This window comes from Canis aureus, chromosome 1 (genome assembly GCF_053574225.1).
Source record: "Canis aureus isolate CA01 chromosome 1, VMU_Caureus_v.1.0, whole genome shotgun sequence".
Taxonomy (NCBI): domain Eukaryota; kingdom Metazoa; phylum Chordata; class Mammalia; order Carnivora; family Canidae; genus Canis; species Canis aureus.
The window spans coordinates 89,067,822-89,087,162 of record NC_135611.1 but is presented as its reverse complement, the minus strand read 5'-3'; the positions used below and the strand labels follow the sequence as shown (position 1 = coordinate 89,087,162).

General features: G+C 43.0%; 1 protein-coding gene across 5 annotated transcripts in view; it reads left to right on the top strand.

The window, feature by feature from the left end:
* The window catches only part of PIP5K1B (phosphatidylinositol-4-phosphate 5-kinase type 1 beta), a 300,319-nt gene that overhangs the window by 278,460 nt on the left and 2,518 nt on the right, over positions 1 to 19,341 (top strand). For all 5 annotated transcript variants that reach the window (XM_077907918.1, XM_077907928.1, XM_077907937.1 and 2 more), the window contains one exon: positions 87 to 204. In XM_077907918.1, coding sequence (XP_077764044.1) covers positions 87 to 204 — 118 coding nt within the window. The remainder of the gene's footprint in view (positions 1 to 86; positions 205 to 19,341) is intronic.

The following is a 19,341-nucleotide window of genomic DNA, read 5'->3' as shown; positions in this document are numbered from 1 at the left end:
CTCCACCTCATTAGCCACAACTTTGGAGGGATCCACGGATTTTGCTCTGGAAGCCACATGCTCATTATCGTTCTTTCTTTTTCCAGTAAAGGGTTACCTTCCAGTTCAACATTTACCTTGGAAGAGGGGACCATCTACTTGACTTCTGAGCCAAACGCTCTGGAAATGCAGGATGATAATGCCTCCGTGCTTGATGTCTATTTAGTAAGTACTTGTAATTTCTTCCCCTTCCCTTCTGGTTTACAGATGGATGCAGGCCACGGCTTACACAAGAACAGGTTCTGTGTAAACCCAGGCGTACTTGGGTTTAAAACAAAACAATGGCACTCCACCCCTTCTACCAACAGTGTGTCTTGTCACAAGCCATGCTTTCATGTAGTTCATATAGAACATTCCATGAGAGAATATGGAGGGTAAGAAGCTCAGTGACCCTATGTGATAAGAGACCAGATCCCCGGATCACAAGGCAAGGTGTGGCTCCTCCATGTTAATGTTTTGACTCCACTACAGTGGATCCCCCTTGTGCGTGAATCTTCTTGAATCCTGCATTACTGCCTCGGTAAATTGGTAGCTGAGAGGTACAGAACAGGGCTGTGGTTTAGAACCTTCAGTCAGCACTAGAGAATCTTGGCCCTTCTCTGTCAGTTGTCACCAGCCAGCTGCATGACCCAGGCAAGAACCTGTGTTTCCTTATTTGCCAAAGGAGGGGAGTCATGCTTACCTCACCAGGCCACTTAGAGGATCAAGTGATCATGTCTGTGAACACCCTTTAGTGCCAACTTGTCAGCAGTGGCTTAAGTGAATTATTTGATGAGGTTTAGAAAAGTATGGTGGACTAAACTATAAAGAGAAGGGGTGATTTCCCTACAAAACACATCCCACACACATTCTCCACATCTCTGTATACCTGCACAAAATCACATAGAAGGGACAACATGTGGATTTCAAGTCTTCCACTCTTTCAAGTTTTGCTGAGCACATGTGTGCAAGCTCCATGTTGGGAAGCGGCTCCACTTGGTATGTGCCTTGAGCCACACACACCCACTCCCTCATTTTACACTTCTCCATATGCCCCAGCCTGGCCCTGTTTCCTCGAGCATACTCTGCAGCACCTCCGTCACCGAAAATGCTACTCATTATCCCAGAGCCCTCCAGTGTCTTCCCACTTCTCCCAGAGTAAGATCCAACGTCCTCAACACCCTGCATGGTCTGATCTATTCCACCTCTCTGTCCTCCTTTCTCTGCCCCTGTCTACCAGTCATACTGGCCTTGGCATTCCTCCCATAACTAAGCATGTCTCTGCCTCAGGACCTTTGCTTTTGCCATTACTGTCCAAATGCACTTTCTTAGCTGTCCCAAGCTTGCTCCCTCACTTCCTTCAGTCTCAGCCCAAACATCTCAGATACACTTTCCATGACCCCTTATATAAAACAAAAGCCCCCTCTCCACAACAACCATTGTGGAAGGACTTTTTTTTTTTTTAATAACCTCTGACTATCCTGGTTGTAGCACTAACAATTTTTTTTCCACTGGGCAACACTCCTCACACTGCCCCCACTTTTTAAAACAAGTCATGGTGTATTTTAAAATCCTTACAGACGAGTGGTTTCCTCTGTATCACCAAGATGATAGGGAAATAAATAGAAAAAAAAAATACAGTAACTTCCTGGTCCCAGGTGAAGTGTGAGAACCAAGTGAACTCTATTTTCATGAGCTAAGAGTTCATGCTCCTTGTATGTATTTTAAAAAGCCAGATTTGCACCAACCGGGGGCACGTGTTACTCCCAAGTGGAATAGGAGATCACGAGGTAGTTAAATGGCTCTGCTGAGGCCAGTCCTTTATCTGTTCCCCTTATTCCTTTCCTGGAAAGCTTGTCTCATTAGTCATTTTAATTGCTCCTCCTTGATGTTTTCAATTTCATTTACAAGAAAACTGCTTATGTGCTTTTACTACCGTCTAATTTTATTGTGCTTCTGTGTCTTTCTTGGACAATGAAAGGCAAAACTTTTGAGAAAAAGGTTAATGCTTGCCTCCAGAAGCCATAGGGAAAAGCTGCAGTGTTAACTGTTGGTGGTGGAGAGCACTTGAGCACCAGTTAGAAATGAAGGCATCTGGGAGTTTAGAACTCAAGGGAGCAGTAGTGATGGTCACCCCGCTGCTGGCTCATCCCCTTGCCCTCCCAGCACAGGGCTGGTTGTGCTTCAGAAGCCTGGGAGGCCAAGCAGCAGAGAAGGTAACAAGGCAGTAGAAATTCTCACCAAGCTTGGAGAAAAGCTGATCTGATCTAATCTTATTTTGTAGCTACTCACGATAAGCTATTTAACATTTTTCAGTGCTTCCTACAAGCCTGGAAATGTCCTAAATACTTTGTCTTAAGCCATTTAATCCCCCACAACCCGCTATGAAGCAGACGGAGCTCCATTTTACAGAAAAGAAATGGAAGCACATGGAGATTATCAACTCGCCCCGAGTTATGCAACGAGTAGCTGATCAGAGCTGGGATTCAGACCAGTGGAGCCTAGCCCCAAGCCCACTCTTAATTACTGAGCTGCACTGCCCTGATGAGGAATTACACTGCCTTTGCAATACAGAAATTAGACTCCGAGAAATCCAATGAGTGGCCCAAAAATCAGATAAGAGAACATGCAAAGAAAATACAGAGAAAAAAAAAAAAAAAGAAAATACAGAGAAAAGGATACAGAGACAATACGGAATGTGAAAATTCAAGAATGCTGTAAGGGGAACAGTTTGGAGCACAGGATTTTGAACAGTAATAAACGGCCCAACTGAGCACATACCACGTGCCACCAGCCACTGTCCTGGGGCTTTTCTGACACAAGCAGCTCCAGGAAGGTAGGTGTTCTGTTGGTCTCCATTCACACACATAAGGAAACAGAAGCTCCCTTCCAGTTCTCAGAGCTGATAAATGGCAGCTGGAAATTCAAATCCAGCTCCATTGCTCTTCTCCCTAAACCCAACCCATGAAGGAAGCACCCGTCCCCATGGATTTGGCACTGGTTATACATACAGGTCTGCCAACCACGTTGCTGGAATCCTGTTCCTTATGAAGGTGAGAGATAGACCCGACAAGAAAGAGGGAGGACAGTGTTTGTAAGGCTCTAGTTCTTGATATTCTAGTACAACAGTTCTTAAATCTTTTGATGCTGGTACCTCTTCAAAAGTATTGAGGATCCCACAGAGTCTGTGTATGTAGGTTACAGTTATCAATTATTTATTTTAGAAATTAGAAATTTTAATATTTACTCAATTCAATATCATTAATTCATTCAAAATAATTAAAATAAATTTCTATCAAAGTATTTTCCTGACAAAAGGAAATTGAGAAGAGGAGCATTATTTTATATCTTTAAAGTCCCTAGTATCTGGCTTAACAGAAGGCACTTGTTTCCACGTTAGTCTGTTGTGATTTAGTCTGTTGTGATAGGGCACTCCTTGTACTAACACTGTATGCCCAAGAGAGGCCAGGGGAATGAAAAGACATCTTCATATCAACGAAGACTTGACAGATCCTCAAAATGGTCTCCCTTCCACTTGTTCTAGTGCTTTAACTTAGCCCCCTTCTCCTGCTGAACAAAATGGGACATAAGTTAATTACACAGAAATAGGCACAGGGGTTCTGTGGAGATCTCTGCCTCTCATTAACCACTGACCTTAAATTGATCACCCATTCAAGGCCTCTCTTTTCTCATCTGTAAAATAGATCATTAAATCACCTCTAAGACCCCTTCCAGTTCTGGCCTGCTGTGGCTTACTCTAAATTATAAAGACTTACAGTAAGAAAGTTTTACCAGAGTAACTAGAGTTGTTTTCCCAAATTTTGCTGCGTCATCACATCCTCTGTCCTAAACCTTCACGGTATTTAAACTTAAATTTTTTGGCAATACATCTAGAAAGTTCTGCACCATGAATTTGTAATTCCAGGATGTGTTTTCACGCTGGAGATTTTTATTTTGTATGTTGCACACTCCTCCAGTTCTGAAAGGATATGGCTCATTGCCCTTTCTTCACTATTTCCATTTGCCTCTACACTGTGAAAGACTGAATGGGAAAACCTTGGCTCACCTTCCTCTGGACCTAAATAGAATCTTCTTTAGGGATGCCTGGGTGGCTCAGTTGGTTAAGCATCTGTCTTTGGCTGAGGTCATGATCTCAGGGTCCTGGGATTGAGCCCCATATCGGGCTCCTTGCTCAGTGGGGAGTCTGCTTCTCCCTCTGCCTATCACCCTCTCTCTAATAAATAAAATATTTAAAAACAACAACAAAATCCTCACATGAAGGGCAATCAGAGGCTTCTGTGGGAACATTATGTTCAGAGTTGTAACCAGACATAGTCTGGTTTCTCTTGTAATGTTTCTTCTCCTTTAAGATACAGTATTTCTCTATCAGTAGATATAAGTCTCATCCCCCAGTGCTGTTATTTGTATACTAACGTATAATACTGCCTCTATCCCTTTAAAAATATAGAGGATTTAAACCAAATAATGTATGCACACCAGATAACATCTATTTCGTTTTCAGGATCCACCCACATTATGTGTGTATCAATTAGGCTGGCTGTCCTGCTTTCTGCCATGATTTGACATGAAATCGAAAGCATAGTTTACCTTAAAAGGCAGCTAACTGTTCCATCACCCTGACTAAAGAAAGCACTGGGTTTGGGTTCCGTGTTCCTAGCTATCACCCTGCACTGCTCTGAAAAGGCCATTCACCTTCACTCCGGAGCCTTTCAAGATGATTCATTTGCCCATACTCCATTCGAGGGGCGGTGTTTCTGAAGATTATTTTTATCCAGTGACCAGACATGTGTTTTGAATTTGGAGTTGATGGCACAGATTGGGTATTTAAAAGAATACAAGAGAGATGAGCAGGCTCTATTGAGCCTTCATAACACAGTCTGCATAATAGAGCTAGATTCCACTTTGTGAACAATCTCAGATAGTCTATGGCACTGAAGCTGTCACTGTCACTACTATCCTACTTGCTAAGGCAGCTCTGCCTGACATAGAATGCAATTTTGTATTAAGGGCAAGAGGAGCCACTACCAAAATGCAGCTGAGAAATGTTATGGGGATGACTAGTTGGGAACAGATGGGTAAGTAGGGGATAATGGGATCGCTTGTCTCATAACACAGAAGTTTGAAAGGTGGCTGCCACCAACAATGACTTCCTTTTACTCTCAAGTTTATATACTCTCTTCTTTTTTACACTTTCCCTATTAACGCCTCTCACTAATAGGTACTTTCATCCAGATAGGTGTCTCTGCAAGACAGCTGTTGGAGTACAAAAATAGCTGTGGGCAAAGAAGAAACAGTTAAGCCACTCCTTAAGCCATGCCTGTATTGGAGATTAATGCTTTGATGTGTAGCTGGTGGACCGTTTGATTATTTAATGTGTCTTTAGGGTGGCTAATATTCTTTGATCACAGGACGAAGGGTGGCAGAGAAGTGAAAATGATTGAATTAACAGCTTATCATGGCATTATGTAGGAGAAAAGCCTGAGAAAAAAAGAAGAAAAACACTTTAAATTAGGTCATGGGGGTCTTAGAAAACCCACCGGAACTTTCTGCCAGGAGAAACTGCATTTGTGGATTTGACTCTAGTGGCATAGAGCTTAAAGACTTGTATGCAGAGTATCCGGGTTCTTTAATCACTCCTATTTGAGCCAGATTGGCTGCTGGTGGGGCTGCTGATTTGAAACAGGGGCAATTCTGTTGCTTCTCAGCAGAGAGCCAAAGAGGCTGCTTGGGTTGTGGTAGATTTTAGCGTGAGCGGAGGAGGAGAAGGAGGAGGAAAAGCAAGCCACTGTCTTTGGCTTGTAAGGCAACCAGAATGTGGTTTCCTTCTGCCACAGGACCACATTGGTAAGAAATGGAGAGATTTCAGCAGAGCAAAATAGGACCCTTTGTTTATCTCCAGAAATGCTTGGCCCTTTTAAGTCACTGACCACTGTCCTAAGACATGTGGATGGGTGGGAAAAATGGATCCCAGCACCTGGACCCACGGCACCAACAAAGGATTCCCATACCACAGGCTTTCAAATTGAGAAGGCAACCCATCTGCGATAGGAGGTCACCCATAGGATTTTTTTTTTCCAATGGTGTTAAAGTACTGTTTAAGGATTAGCTAAGGGAATTGGAGCTAGGCCTACTGGCCTCTCCATTAAATTAGCACAGAATTAGCAATTGAGTGACAGCAGGACTAGAGTAGCAGATTTTTTTTTTTTTTTTCTGTTGGGTCCTAGCTTTATAGCAACTCTTGGCCTCACAGTCTTCAAGGTCAGCTCTGCAGGTGAGCTTGCCTGAGGCTCCTACTGCATGATGGGGGGTGGGGACGGCATCCTTTCTCCACCTTTGCCCCCTAGCCCTGGCTTCCCACCACCTCCCTTCTCCCTCCAGAATCTCCCTATCTCTTCTCTCAGCTCTCAGTTTGCATATTCTTTGTCACCGGGAGCCAATATTTACTAGTCTCCTGAGCCTTTCCAACTCTTGGGAAAAGAGCGTCTGAGGAACTACAGTCTCTAAAGACGTGACCTTGGAGGCCACCAGGCACTGAGCCTGCAGGAAACAGATCGTAAATTCAGCATGAGCTGCATTAGGAGCAAATGGGAAGTTTAAAGAAAGCGAGTTTAAATCCTACCCATGGACGTTGGTTAACAGGGCTGTCTTCAGCCATACTGTTGCCTCTTGTGGGATCTGAGAAAGAATAGGAAAATATGGTAGGTTGTAAGTACTAGACACTTGATAAAAAAAAATAAAATAACCCCTCCCCCCACCGAGTGTGGTGGATGGTATGAGGAGGACACAGGAGTGGAGATCTCAGATGCTTGGCTTCCTTTGCTTTTTCTCTACCTGCCTTAGTGTCCTAGGGCTGCCCTAAAGCCAAGTCCCCGGATCTAGGTGGCTGAAACGGAAATGTATTGTGTCACAGTTGTGGAGGCCAGAAGTCCAGGATTCAGGCGAGGCAGGGCCATGCCCCATCTGAAGGCACTGGGAGGGAATCCTTCCTTTCTGCGTCCAGCTTCTGGTGGCTGTGTGTTCCTTGGCATTCTTTGACTTGCAGCACTGACCTCTGCCTGTGTCTTCACGTGGCCCTCTCCTCTGTGCCTCTGTGTGTCCTCCCTTCTTGTGTGATGGGAAGCAGAGCTAAGGTGAACCCCAGGAGGCTCCTGCTGCAAGCACTTGCATGAACTGGGTTTTTGACGGTGTTCCTGCTTTCAGCGAACGCTACTGCCACCTACTGGCAGAAAGGCACCGCTGCCGTCAGGGGAGAAGTCCTTGAACTGAGACCGAGTTAGGAGCGAGTGCCCTTCAGTGGACTGTTTCCACTCCATGGACTGTATCACGCTCTGAATGCTGTGCGTGCACATGCGGCAGGGCCACATCCTTCAGGTGTCAAGGGCAGCTCCCTCGGCCAGGCCCGGCACCTGCCACCTTTCAAGTCGGACCGGAGGCGCTCGTTACAAGCAGGTGCAAAAATGCAGGTGCTTGTCTTTGCCAGGACTCGACCATTCCCTCCTCAACTGTCAAGGCCAATCCTACTTGAGCCTCTTTGAAAGGCCCCTTGGCAGTTTGGGGATTCCACATAGAAAATGCTCTTTTTACTGTTTGAGTGGCAACCTTAAAGTATCAACAACTACGAGGTGGACAAATACTTTTCTTCACTTTGAATCTTTGACAGATCATCCCTTAATGGCCTCTCAACTCCTAGGTGGCTGTACATTGGCAAGTAACCCCCAGTAAGGAATATGATTAAGTATTTTTAAAATTAAATAGAGATTTTTAACTTAAAAAAAAAAAAACACTTTCTAAATCCCAGTAATGGGTACTATATTAGTTACCTAGGCCGTCACAACAAAGTACCACCAGCTAGGTGGCTTAAACCGTGGAAATGTATTGCCTCACAGTTCTGGAGGCCAGAAGTCAAAGATCAAGGTGTTGGCAGGGTGGGTTCTTTCTGAGGGCCAGGGGGAAGGAGGTGTTCCAGGCCCCTCACCTTGGCTCATAGATGGCTGTCCTCTTCCTGTGTCTTCACATTGGCTTTTCCCCGTGTATGTCCAGATTGCTTTTTTGGCAAAGGCATCAATAATATTGGATCAGGGCTTACTTTAACCTAATTATCTCTGTAAACACCCTACCTCCAAAAGTGTCACATTCTGGGGTCATGGGGATTAGGACTTCAACATAGCAGTTTTGGAGAGATGCAATTCAACCCATAATGCCTTCACTGTCTTTTTTGTAAAGAAAAATGGTACCAAGAGAAGTGCTGAGACAGAAAGTCTCTGGGGGTATAGTTTTTATTTCCTACCCTCAGGAACAAACCAGGGCCTCTAGCCTCTCTGCTTTCCTTCTACCTAGGTAGAAAAGAATCCAGGGGTATCATCCAAAGGCAGTGCTCTTTTTCAAATGGAGATATTATTCCCACCCCCAGCATTTTCCAACTGAGGCATAAGCAGGGGTCAGAGTCGATTTTGGGTTTACAATCAGCAGAAGTCACTCACTGACTGGAAAGTCCACTGTAGAATTGTCAGCCCGTGTACATCGTGGATGCCCTCGGGCTTCTCTTGGGCTTTTGGAAAACAAATTAAGACAGCAGGGAACTGTGTTAAAACATCACTGCTGCACTAATAGTTTAAAAAAATGAGAGGCCGTAATCTTTAATTCATTCCCATGAGACACCCACAGTGCCAGCTTTGTTCATGAGTCTCTTCTCACCAGGATTGGCATATCTCTTTTCATTGTATATTTTACAAATTCAAGGTTGGTGGCAACTCTGCATTGATCTGGTCCTTTGGCACCATTTTTCCAACAGCATTTGCTCACTCTGTGTCTGTGTGTCACTTTCTGGTTAATTTTTACAACATTTCAGACTTCATTTTGTTTTAGTGATCTCTGGTAGTTTGGGGAGCTACAAGCCACACACGTAAGACAGCCAACTCACCAAACCTGTGTTCTGATTGCCCCACTGTGCAGCTGTTTCCCCATCTCTCTCCTCAGGCCTCCCTATTCCCTGGCACACAACACTATTGAAATTAGGCCGATCAGTAACCCTAGAGTGGCCTCTAAGTGTTCAAGAGAAAGGAAGAGTCCTGTGTCTCTCACTTTAAATCAAAAGCTAGAAAGGATTAAGCTTAATGACGAAGTGTTTTGGAAATAGAGATGGACCAAAAGCTAGAACTCTGCAACCAACAGTTAACCAAGTTGTGAATGCAGAGGAAAAGCTCTTGAAGAAAGATGAAAGTCTTTCTCCAGTGAATACATAAATGATAAAATGAAACAGCCTTATTGCTGCTCATAGGAAGAACGTTCTAGTGGTCTGGATAGAAGACCAAGCCAGCCATAACAGTCCTTTAAGCCAAAACCTAATCCAAAGCAAGGCCCTAACTCTCCTCAAATCGGTGAAGTCTGAGAGGTAAGGAAGCTGCCAAAGAAAAGTCTGAAGCTGGGACACCTGGGTGGCTCAGCAGTTAAACACCTGCCTTCAGCCCAGGGCATGATCCTGGAGACCTGGGATCGAGGCCCACATCAGGCTCCCTGCATGGAGCCTGCTTCTCTCTGTGTGTCTCTGCCTCTCTCTGTCTCTCATGAATAAATGAATAAAATTAAAAAAAAAAAAAAAGTCTGAAGCTAGCAGGGGTTGGTTAGTGAGGTTTACTGTCTCTGTGACATTAAAGTGCAAGGTGAAACAGCAAGTGCTAATGGAGGAGCTGCAACAAGTTATCCAGAAGATCTAGTTGAGGTTAATGAAGGCGGCTACACAAAACAACAGATTATCACTGTAGACAAAACAGTCTTATATCCGAAGAAGATACCATCTAGGACTTACCTAGCTGAAGAAGTCAGTCTTGCCTTGAAAGCTTCAAAGGACAGGCTGATCCTCTTATTAGGGGCTAATGTGACTTAAATTGAAGCTGGTGCTCTAAAAATCCTAGACCCCCTAAGAATTAGCCAGTCCTTCCTCCTCCTGTGCTCTACAGATGGAACAAAACCTAGATGACAGCACATCTGCTTCCAGTGTGGTTTACTGAGTATGTCAAGCCCACTGTTGAGACCTACTGCTCAGAAAACAATATTCCTTTCAAAATAGTAATGCTCACTGACAATGCACCCAGTCACCCAACGGCTCTGATGGAGATATACAAGGACATTAATGTTTTCATGCCTGCTAACAAAATATCCATTCTGGATCCCATGGATCAAGGAGTCATGTTGACTTTCAAGTCTTAAGAAATACATTTCTTAAGGCTATAGCTGCCATACATAGTGATTCCTCTGATGGATCCGGGCAGAGTAAGTTGAAAATGTTCTAGAAACAATTTACTCTCCTAAATGCCATAAAGAACATTCATGATTCATGGAAAGAGGTCAAAATATCAACATGAATAGGCATTTGGAAGAAATGGATTCCAATCCTTATGGATGACTTTGAGAGATTCAAGACTTCAGTGGAGGATGTAATTGCAGATGTGGTGGGAAGAGCAAGAAATCTAGAAGTAGAGCCTGAAGATGGGACCAAATTGCTGCAATCTCATAACCTGAGCAGATGAAGCGTTGTTTCTTGTAGATAAAAAAAGAAAATGACTTCTTGAGATGGACTCTATTCCTGGCAAAGATACTGTGAAGATTGTTGAGATGACAGCAAAGAATTTAAACTATTACACAAACTTAGTTGACAGAGCAGCAGCAGGGTTTTGGAGGATTGACTACAATTTTGAAAGTTCTACTGTGGTTAAAATGCTCTCCAGCAGCACCACATCCTACAGAGAAATGATTCGTGAAAGGAAGAGCCTATCAGTGCAACAAACTTTATTGTTGTCCTGTTTTAAGAAATTGCCACAGCCAGCCTGATCAGTCAGCAGCCATCAACATCAAGGCAAGACCCTCCACCAGCAAAGAGATTACAATTCGCTGAAAGTTAAGATGATGGGGATCCCTGAGTGGCGCAGCGGTTTGGCGCCTGCCTTTGGCCCAGGGCGCGATCCTGGAGACCCAGGATCGAATCCCACGTCGGGCTCCCGGTACATGGAGCCTGCTTCTCCCTCTGCCTGTGTCTCTGCCTCTCTCTCTCTCCCTCTCTCTCTCTCTCTCTCTCTGAGTGACTATCATAAATAAATAAATAAATAAAAAAGAAAGTTAAGATGATGGATGGTTGGCATTTTCTTAGCAATCATGTATTTTTTTAATATATTTTAAGATGCTATTTATTTATTCATGAGAGAGACACAGAGAGAGAGGCAGAGACACAGGCAGAGGGAGAAACAGGCTCCATGCAGGGAGCCCGATGTGGGACTCAATCCGGGGACTCCAGGATCATACCCTGGGCTAAAGACAGGCACTAAACCACTGAGCCACCCAGGCATCCCATCAATTGCATATTTTTTAGTTAAGGTATGTTCATTGTTCTTTAGACATAGTCCTGTTGCACACTTAACAGACTAAGTGTAGTGTAAACATAACTTTTATAGGCATGCAAAACCAGAACATTCATCTGACTGTTTCAATATTCACCTCATTGTGGTAATCTGGAACCAACCCACAACATCTCCAAAGTATGCCTGTCATCTATCTGCTGGTTGGTATGGAACTCTTTGATAGGGCATTTAATGGTTGGCAGGAGGCCTGGCACTCCCTGGGCTTCCAACACCTCAGATTTCAACAGACATCCTGCCAGATTGGGCACAACATGGTAGTTCTCATCCAAACTCGATATACACTTCAAGGACATTCCAGATTTCACACACTGCCTCACAGGTTCTTGGTTAAACACCTACAGTCCTGGTTTTTCACCTCTATTTTTTTTTTCCCTAAGTGTCAAGGTAGGCAGTTTGGATCCTAGCTTCTCTAAGGTTCCTTCTATCTATGAAATGCCATAGCAGTGTGTGATTTGACCTATTCATGTGCTGTGTCCTCATTTCTGTAGCAGTAGCCCAAACACTCATTTCACTTCCAAGAAAATGGTGAGCTTTTGTATTCCTGCAGCTACTAGTCTAAGAAAAATCCCCCCTCCAATCGATCTTCAAGTGATTGTGCCTTGTGATGTAACTCCCAGCATGAGGTAGATAGGAATACAGTAAAATGTAAATATAGAGCGTTAGCTAAAAAAGAAAAAAGACTCAAACCTCCCCCAGAGTCCTACTGTGGCTGTTTTGTGTTTGAAATTCAGAGTTCTGAGAAATCAATCTGGTGAACCCAGATTGAGAGATGGAGAAATGGAGAGGACTCCAGAGTCAAGGAGATGAGGTTAGGATGAGGCATGGTGAAACCTTTATGGTATGTATGTAGTGATGCTGTGTGTTTGGGCTACAATGAGTACAATGAGGCAGGACTAGTTGCTGTCCTCTCATGGCTACAGAAGGACCATCAGCCAGAAGGAGGAGAATAAATAATAAAAAGGAGGGGATCCCTGGGTGGCTCTGTGGTTTAGTGCCTGCCTTTAGCCCAGGGCATAATCCTGGAGTCCCGGGATTGAGTTCTGCATCAGGCTCCCTGCTTTGAGCCTGCTTCTCCCTCTGTGTCTCTGCCTCTGTGTGTGTGTGTGTGTGTGTGTGTGTCTCATGAATGAATGAATGAAATAAAAGGAAACAGAGCAGGGCTGAGGTAAACAGAATTCAGAAATTGCTGATAGAAATGGGGGCTTAGTGTAGAAAAAGGGAATAGGGAAAGATTGTTATCTATGTTAACCTGGAAAGAAAAGAAAAATCAATGCCTTCCTCTCATGAATAGTAGATGAGAATTTCAATCTGAAACCAAAATGAAGATGCATTTGAATACCATGCAGGGAAAGATCCTACTTCCATGGGGCCCCTGGCCTATACCTAAGGTAGATGTAGTTAAAAAAGAACATCACCCCAAGGGCTCACAGAACTTGGGGACTTCATGGACCACTTATTGAGTAATGTTCATATTGACCAACCTGACAGTTATGAAGCTCTGCCTAGAATGGGGCCACCACATTCCAACTCTTACAAAATTTTATTGACTAAATACGTTTTTAAAATGTAAGTTAAGGGATCCCTGGGTGGCGCAGCAGTTTGGCGCCTGCCTTTGGCCCAGGGTGCGATCCTGGAGACCCGGGATCGAATCCCACGTCGGGCTCCCGGTGCATGGAGCCTGCTTCTCCCTCTGCCTGTGTCTCTGCCTCTCTCTCTCTCTCTCTCTCTCTCTCTGTGTGTGACTATCATAAATAAATAAAAAATTAAAAAAATAAAATGTAAGTTAAGACACTTAAAATAACAGTAAGTACATACCTATCAATAATTACTCTGGAGCATTTAGATGATTTAATCAAAAAACATGATCTAGCAGAATGCATGAAGAATCAAGACCCATCTAGATGCTGCCCACAAAACACTCACTTCAGACCTAAAGATACATGTAGACTGAAAGCAAAGGGATGGGAAAATTATGTTCCATGCAGATGCAAGTGGGGGGTGGGGGAGAGCCAAGATAGCAATACTTAAAGAAAATAGACTTTAAAAAGAAAGACTGTAGGGACACCTGGGTGGCTCAGTCAGTTGAGCATTGGACTCTTGATTTCAGCTTAGGTCATGATCTCAGGGTGGTGAAATCGAGTCCCATATCGGGCTCTGCACTCAGTGGGGAGTCTGCTTCGATTCCTTCTCTCCTTCTGCCCCTCCCCGTGCTCACACATGCTCTCTCAAAAAAAAAAAAATTTAGGGGATCCCTGGGTGGCTCAGCGGTTTAGCGCCTGCCTTTGGCCCAGAGTGCGATCCTGGAGACCCAGGATCGAGTCCCAGATTGGGCTCCTGGTGCATGAAGCCTGTTTCTCCCTCTGCCTAGGTCTTTGCCTCTTTCTCTGTGACTATCATAAAAAAAAAAATTATATATATACATGGATTAATCTGACAAAATAATGTAACAATTGTAAGTATCTATGCACCCAACATTGGAATACCTAGGTATATAAAGCAAATACTAACATATAGGAGAAATTACAGTAATACATTAATAGTAGGGGACTTTAACACCCCACACACACACACTTATATCAATGGATAGATTACCCAAGCAGAAAATCAGTGTGAAAATAGTGTCTTTAAACAACACATTAGACTTTGGGGCTTCTGGATAGCTCAGTCCATTAAGTATCTGCCTTTAGCTCAGGTCATGATCTCAGTGTCCTGAGATCGAGCTGCATGTTGAGCCTGCATTAAGCTCCCTGCTCAGCAAGGAATTTGCTTTTCCCTCGCCTGGTTCATGCTTGCTTGTGCACACGCTTGCTTGCTCTCTCTCTCTCTCTCTCTCAAATAAATAAAATCTTTTTTAAAAACCACACATACTAGACCAGATGGACCTAATATATATATGGAACTTTCCACATAAAACCAACTGAATACACATTCTTTTCAAATGCACATGGAACATTCTCCAGGACATATCACATGGTAGGCCACAAAATCAGTCTCAATAAATTTAAAAAGACTGAAATCGGGCAGCCGGGGTGGCTCAGCACCACCTTCAGCCCAGGGCCTGATCCTGGAGACCTGGGATTGAGTCCCACATCAGGCTCCCTGCATGGAGCCTGCTTCTCCCTCTGCCTGTGCCTCTGCCTCTTTCGAATAAATAAGTAAAATCTTAAAAAAATAAAAATAAAAAATAAAATAAATAAAAAGACTGAAATCATATCATGCATCTTTTCCAATAAGATGAAAGTAGTTAAAAAAAAAAGATGAAAGTAGTTATGAATCAAAAGGGGAAGAAATGGGGAAAAAAACAAACATGGAGGCTAAACACCATGCTACTAAATAACCAATGGGTCAACAAAGAAATCAGAAAAATACATGGAAACAAAAGAAACTAAACAACAGTCCAAAATCTTTGGGACACAGCTAAAGCATTTTTAAGAGGAAAATTTATACTGATACAAACCTTTCTTAAGAAAAAAATTAAAATGTTTTAAAAAAACTAATCTAACCTTATACCTAAAGGAACTAAAAAAAAGAACAAACCAAGCCCAAGGTTAGAAGGAAGAAAAAAATGAACAAAGCAGAAATAAATGAGAGACTAAAAACACAAAAGAAAAGATGAATCCAAGAGCTGGTTCTTTGAGAAGATAAAACTGATGAAAAATTATATGCCAACAAATTGGATAACCTGGAAGAAACAAACAGATTTTTAGAAACAATCTTGCAAAACTGAATCAGGAAAGTAGTAGAAAATCTGAACAGACTGATTACCAGCAATGAAACCAAATTAAAAAAATAAAATAAAATAAACAAAAATGCAGGATCAGATGGCTTCATAGGCAAATTTACCAAACATTTTAAGAAAAGGTAATACTTACTCTCCTCAAACTATTCAAAAAAAAAAAAAAAAAAAAGACAAGGAAGGAAAGCTTTTAAATACATTCTGCATGGCCAGCATTACCCTGATAACAAAACGAGAAAGATACTACAAAAAAAGAAAACTATAGGCCATTATTTGTGATTAACATACATGTAAATATCTTCAACAAAATATTAACAAACCACATCCAAGGATCATTAAAGGATCATTCACCATGATCAGGTGGGATTTATTCCTGGAATACAAGGATGGTTTGATTTATAAAATCAACATGATCCACGACATTAACAAAGGATAAAAATCATATCTCAGTAGATGCAGAAAAAAAAGCATTTCACAAAATTCAACATTATTCTTAATTAAAAATTCATTTTAGAGAGAACATACCTCAACAGAATAAAAGCCATATAGGAGAAACCCACAGCCAGCATCCTACTCGACAGTGAAAAACCAAGAGCTTTTCCTCTAACATTAGCAAAGGACAAGGAAGTCCACTCTGGCCAGTTTTATTCAGCATGGTACTGGAGATTGTAGCCACAGTAATCAGACAAGAAATTAAAGGCATCCAAATTGTTAAGAAATAAATAAAACTGTCACTATTTGCAGATGATACTATACACAGAAAACACTAAAGACTCCACCAAAAGAACTATGAGAACTAATAAGTGATGTCAGTGAAGTTGCAGGACACAAAATTAACACATAGAAATCAGTTGAGTTTCTAGACACTAATAACAAAGCACAAAGAGAAATTAATAACTATTTATAATTGCACAATTAATAAAATACCTAGGAATAAATTTAAGGAGTAAAAGATCTGTACTCTGCAAACTATATAACACTGATAAGAGAAATTGAAGATGACACAAATGGAAGTACAGTCCATGCTCATGGATTGGAAAAATATTGCTAAAATGTTCATACTACCCAAAGCAATCTACAAGTTCAGTGCACTCCCTATAAAAACACCAACAGCATTTTTCACAGAAGTAGGACAAATACTATTAAAATTTGTACTAAAAGTGAAAAGCAGAACAGCTGTAGGTTTTACATGTACCGTGATCACGAGGCTAACCGGAAGGTGGCTTCCTGCCACTGCCCAGCATCCTAAGAGAGGATCAGACCACATAGTGCTGACCCAAGGAAAGATCAAAATTTGAAGTAGAGCTTCTATGGAACGCTTACCACTTTCACACCATCAAAGTCAAAAAATCCTAAGTGAAACTATCCTAAGTTGGGGGCTGTCTGTACCTAAATAGTCTTTTACTTTTCATACCAGCTACTATCACACCTGTACCTTCAGGTCTCAGAATTTAAAGTATCATTTATTGGGGCACCTGGGTGGCTCAGCGGTTGAGCACCTGCCTTCGGCCCAGGGTGTGATCCCGGGGTCCTGGGATCGAGTCCTGCATTGGGCTCCCTGCAGGGGGTCTGCTTCTCCCTCTGCCTGTGTGTCTGCCCCTCTGTGTGTCTCTCATGAATAAAATTTTAAAAATAAAATATCGTGTATTTTCAAAGCACCACATGCCCAGGCAGACACCCTGGCATTGGCGTGACAGATGACCGTGTGCATGCCTACACACAGCACTTCGGATGGCGACAGCTCAAACGACCCTCCGGCATCCCTTCTCTGAGATCTGGCTGAGTTCTCTTGCCAAAGCACCAGTTCCCATTTCTGCTTCTAAAGCCACAAGGCCGGGGTGATTGAATCCCAGGTCACCTCAGAAGTTGCTACTCTTTGGGGCAGTAATACCGTGAAGTCTATCTTGGTGTTGGGAGTTGGAGGGACTTGCATGCGTGCCACATTGTGAAGAATCGGGTCAAGGGCTTATCAGTTTCCTGAAGGAGAGTCGGCTGGTGCTTTGGTCTCTCAGGTGGTGGGTGATACAGTACTTGAGGGTTATAATTTGAAGGAAAATTATAGCAAGCCTTCTACTAAATAAGGGGATAATAAAATTGCTTTCTGCAGACTTCTCAGTGCGGCCAGGCAGGGAGACACTGTGCTTTCAGATTCCACACAGACTTAAAGACCTGTCAGGCCACCTCATTTTATCATAGTTATAAATTAGCACAAAACAGACACTTTCATGTAACCAGTCATGTCATCCCAGGATTACATTATAACATGGATAGAGTGTTGGCAGTTCTTACCCTACTTAGACATTCCTGTACCCTGGAGGTGAGAGTGGATGTTAATATAAGTTTATAGAAACTTCTACAACATCCTCAGTTAAAAAAAAAAAAAAAGTTACAAAGTGTGAATATAAAAGATTTTTTATGACCAGATATTGAAATGATTCATTATTTTTAATACTAAGGAGGGTATGTTTTATTATGTAAAGCCTCCTTTGGTTTTTTTACCAAATTATAAATTTAACCAATCTTGAGAAACACCCAAATGTTACTTTTTTTGTAATAATTTATATAGAGAGTATTTACAATATTCTGAGTTATTTGGGGATATAAATTTTTCAACGGTATTTAATAAAGTCCTGTGGTTGAAATAGACACTGACACAGCCCACCATGACTGCCCAAGTCCCCTCAACTGGCGACCATATGTGGTACATGTTCTGGATGCTGGGTCTCCTGCCTCAGCTCCATCCAGAAGCTGGTCAGCATCAGCCCTCAGTGACAGCAACCACCCCTCCTTCACTGACTACTTTCTTTACTCTGGTTGGGAAACACTTCCACGGGGTGCCTGGGTGGCTCAGGGTGTGATCCCGGGGTCCTGGGATCAAGTCCCACATCAGGCTCTCTGCGGGGAGCCTGCTTCTCCCTCTGCCTATGTCTCTGCCTCTCTGTCTCTAATAAATAAATAAAATCAAAGAAAGGGGTGGGGGAGAAGGAGGAAGGAGGCAAGCAAGCAAAAACTTTCAGGTTGCAGCTGAACTTTCATGTATATGTTCCAGTTCTTGTCTTAGAGCCATTTAATGTTACCCATTGGTCTCAGCAGATAAGAAACTGGACTCATGTGCCTGGAGTAGGACATGTGGCTCAGGGTGCCTGATGGAAAAAGACTAGGAGGGGTGAAGCTTTTGCTGCTCTTCTGACTTCACACATTCTGATACTCTAATCCCACCCCCAGAATCATGGCCATCTGTGCCATAATTGTTGAGGACACGTGTCCTAGGACTAAACCCAACTCTTCCTTCCCCATAGCCAGCCTTCAGATATTGGAAGACAACTTTTATGCCCCATCTCTAGACCAAAACACCCAGGTTTCCAACCATTTTCATGGGGTCTTGGGTTTGGAGCCCAAAGCTGGTGGGTCACCTCAGGCATGGATCTACTTGGGTCATGGTCTTGTCCAAGTTTAGCATTCGAACCCAGACACAGACCTCCACCTGTGATCTAGACAACAGAACAGAACTATCACCTTTCAGTTTTGGTTTTTAAGAAAGCAGGATTCAGGCCGCCTGGGTGGTACAGTCGGTTGAGTATCTGACTCTTGGTTTCAGCTCAAGTTGTGATCTCATGGTTATGAGATTGAACCACACATGGGGCTCTGCACTTGGCACAGCCTAAGTCTCTCTTCTCCCCCTCTCCCTCAGCACCCCCACCCCATGCTCACACTTTCTCTCTAAAATATTTTTTAAGTATTTTATTTAGTTATTTATGAGTGACACAGAGAGGCAGAGACACAGGCAGAGGGGAGAAGCAGGCTCCCTGCAGGGAGCCCAATGTGGGACTCGATCCCAGGACCCTGGGATCACGCCCTGAGCCGAAGGCAGATGCTCAACCACTGAGACACCCAGGTGTCCCTAAAATAAAATTTTTAAAAAACAAAAAAGCAAGGAGGATTCATAAAGCTGATTGGTAGAACCATATCACTTTATGTGGATTTTATGTCTCTGATTGATACGCACCACACAGAGTTATCAGACTGAGCCTGATTCAAGTCCACTTTGCCGTCCTGAGAACGTGAGCAGCTTCTGCTTTGCTGCTACAGCTCAGGACACTGAACACTTGAGCTATTTCTGAAAGGTGATTTGAGTGGCAGTTTGAGAAATTGTAC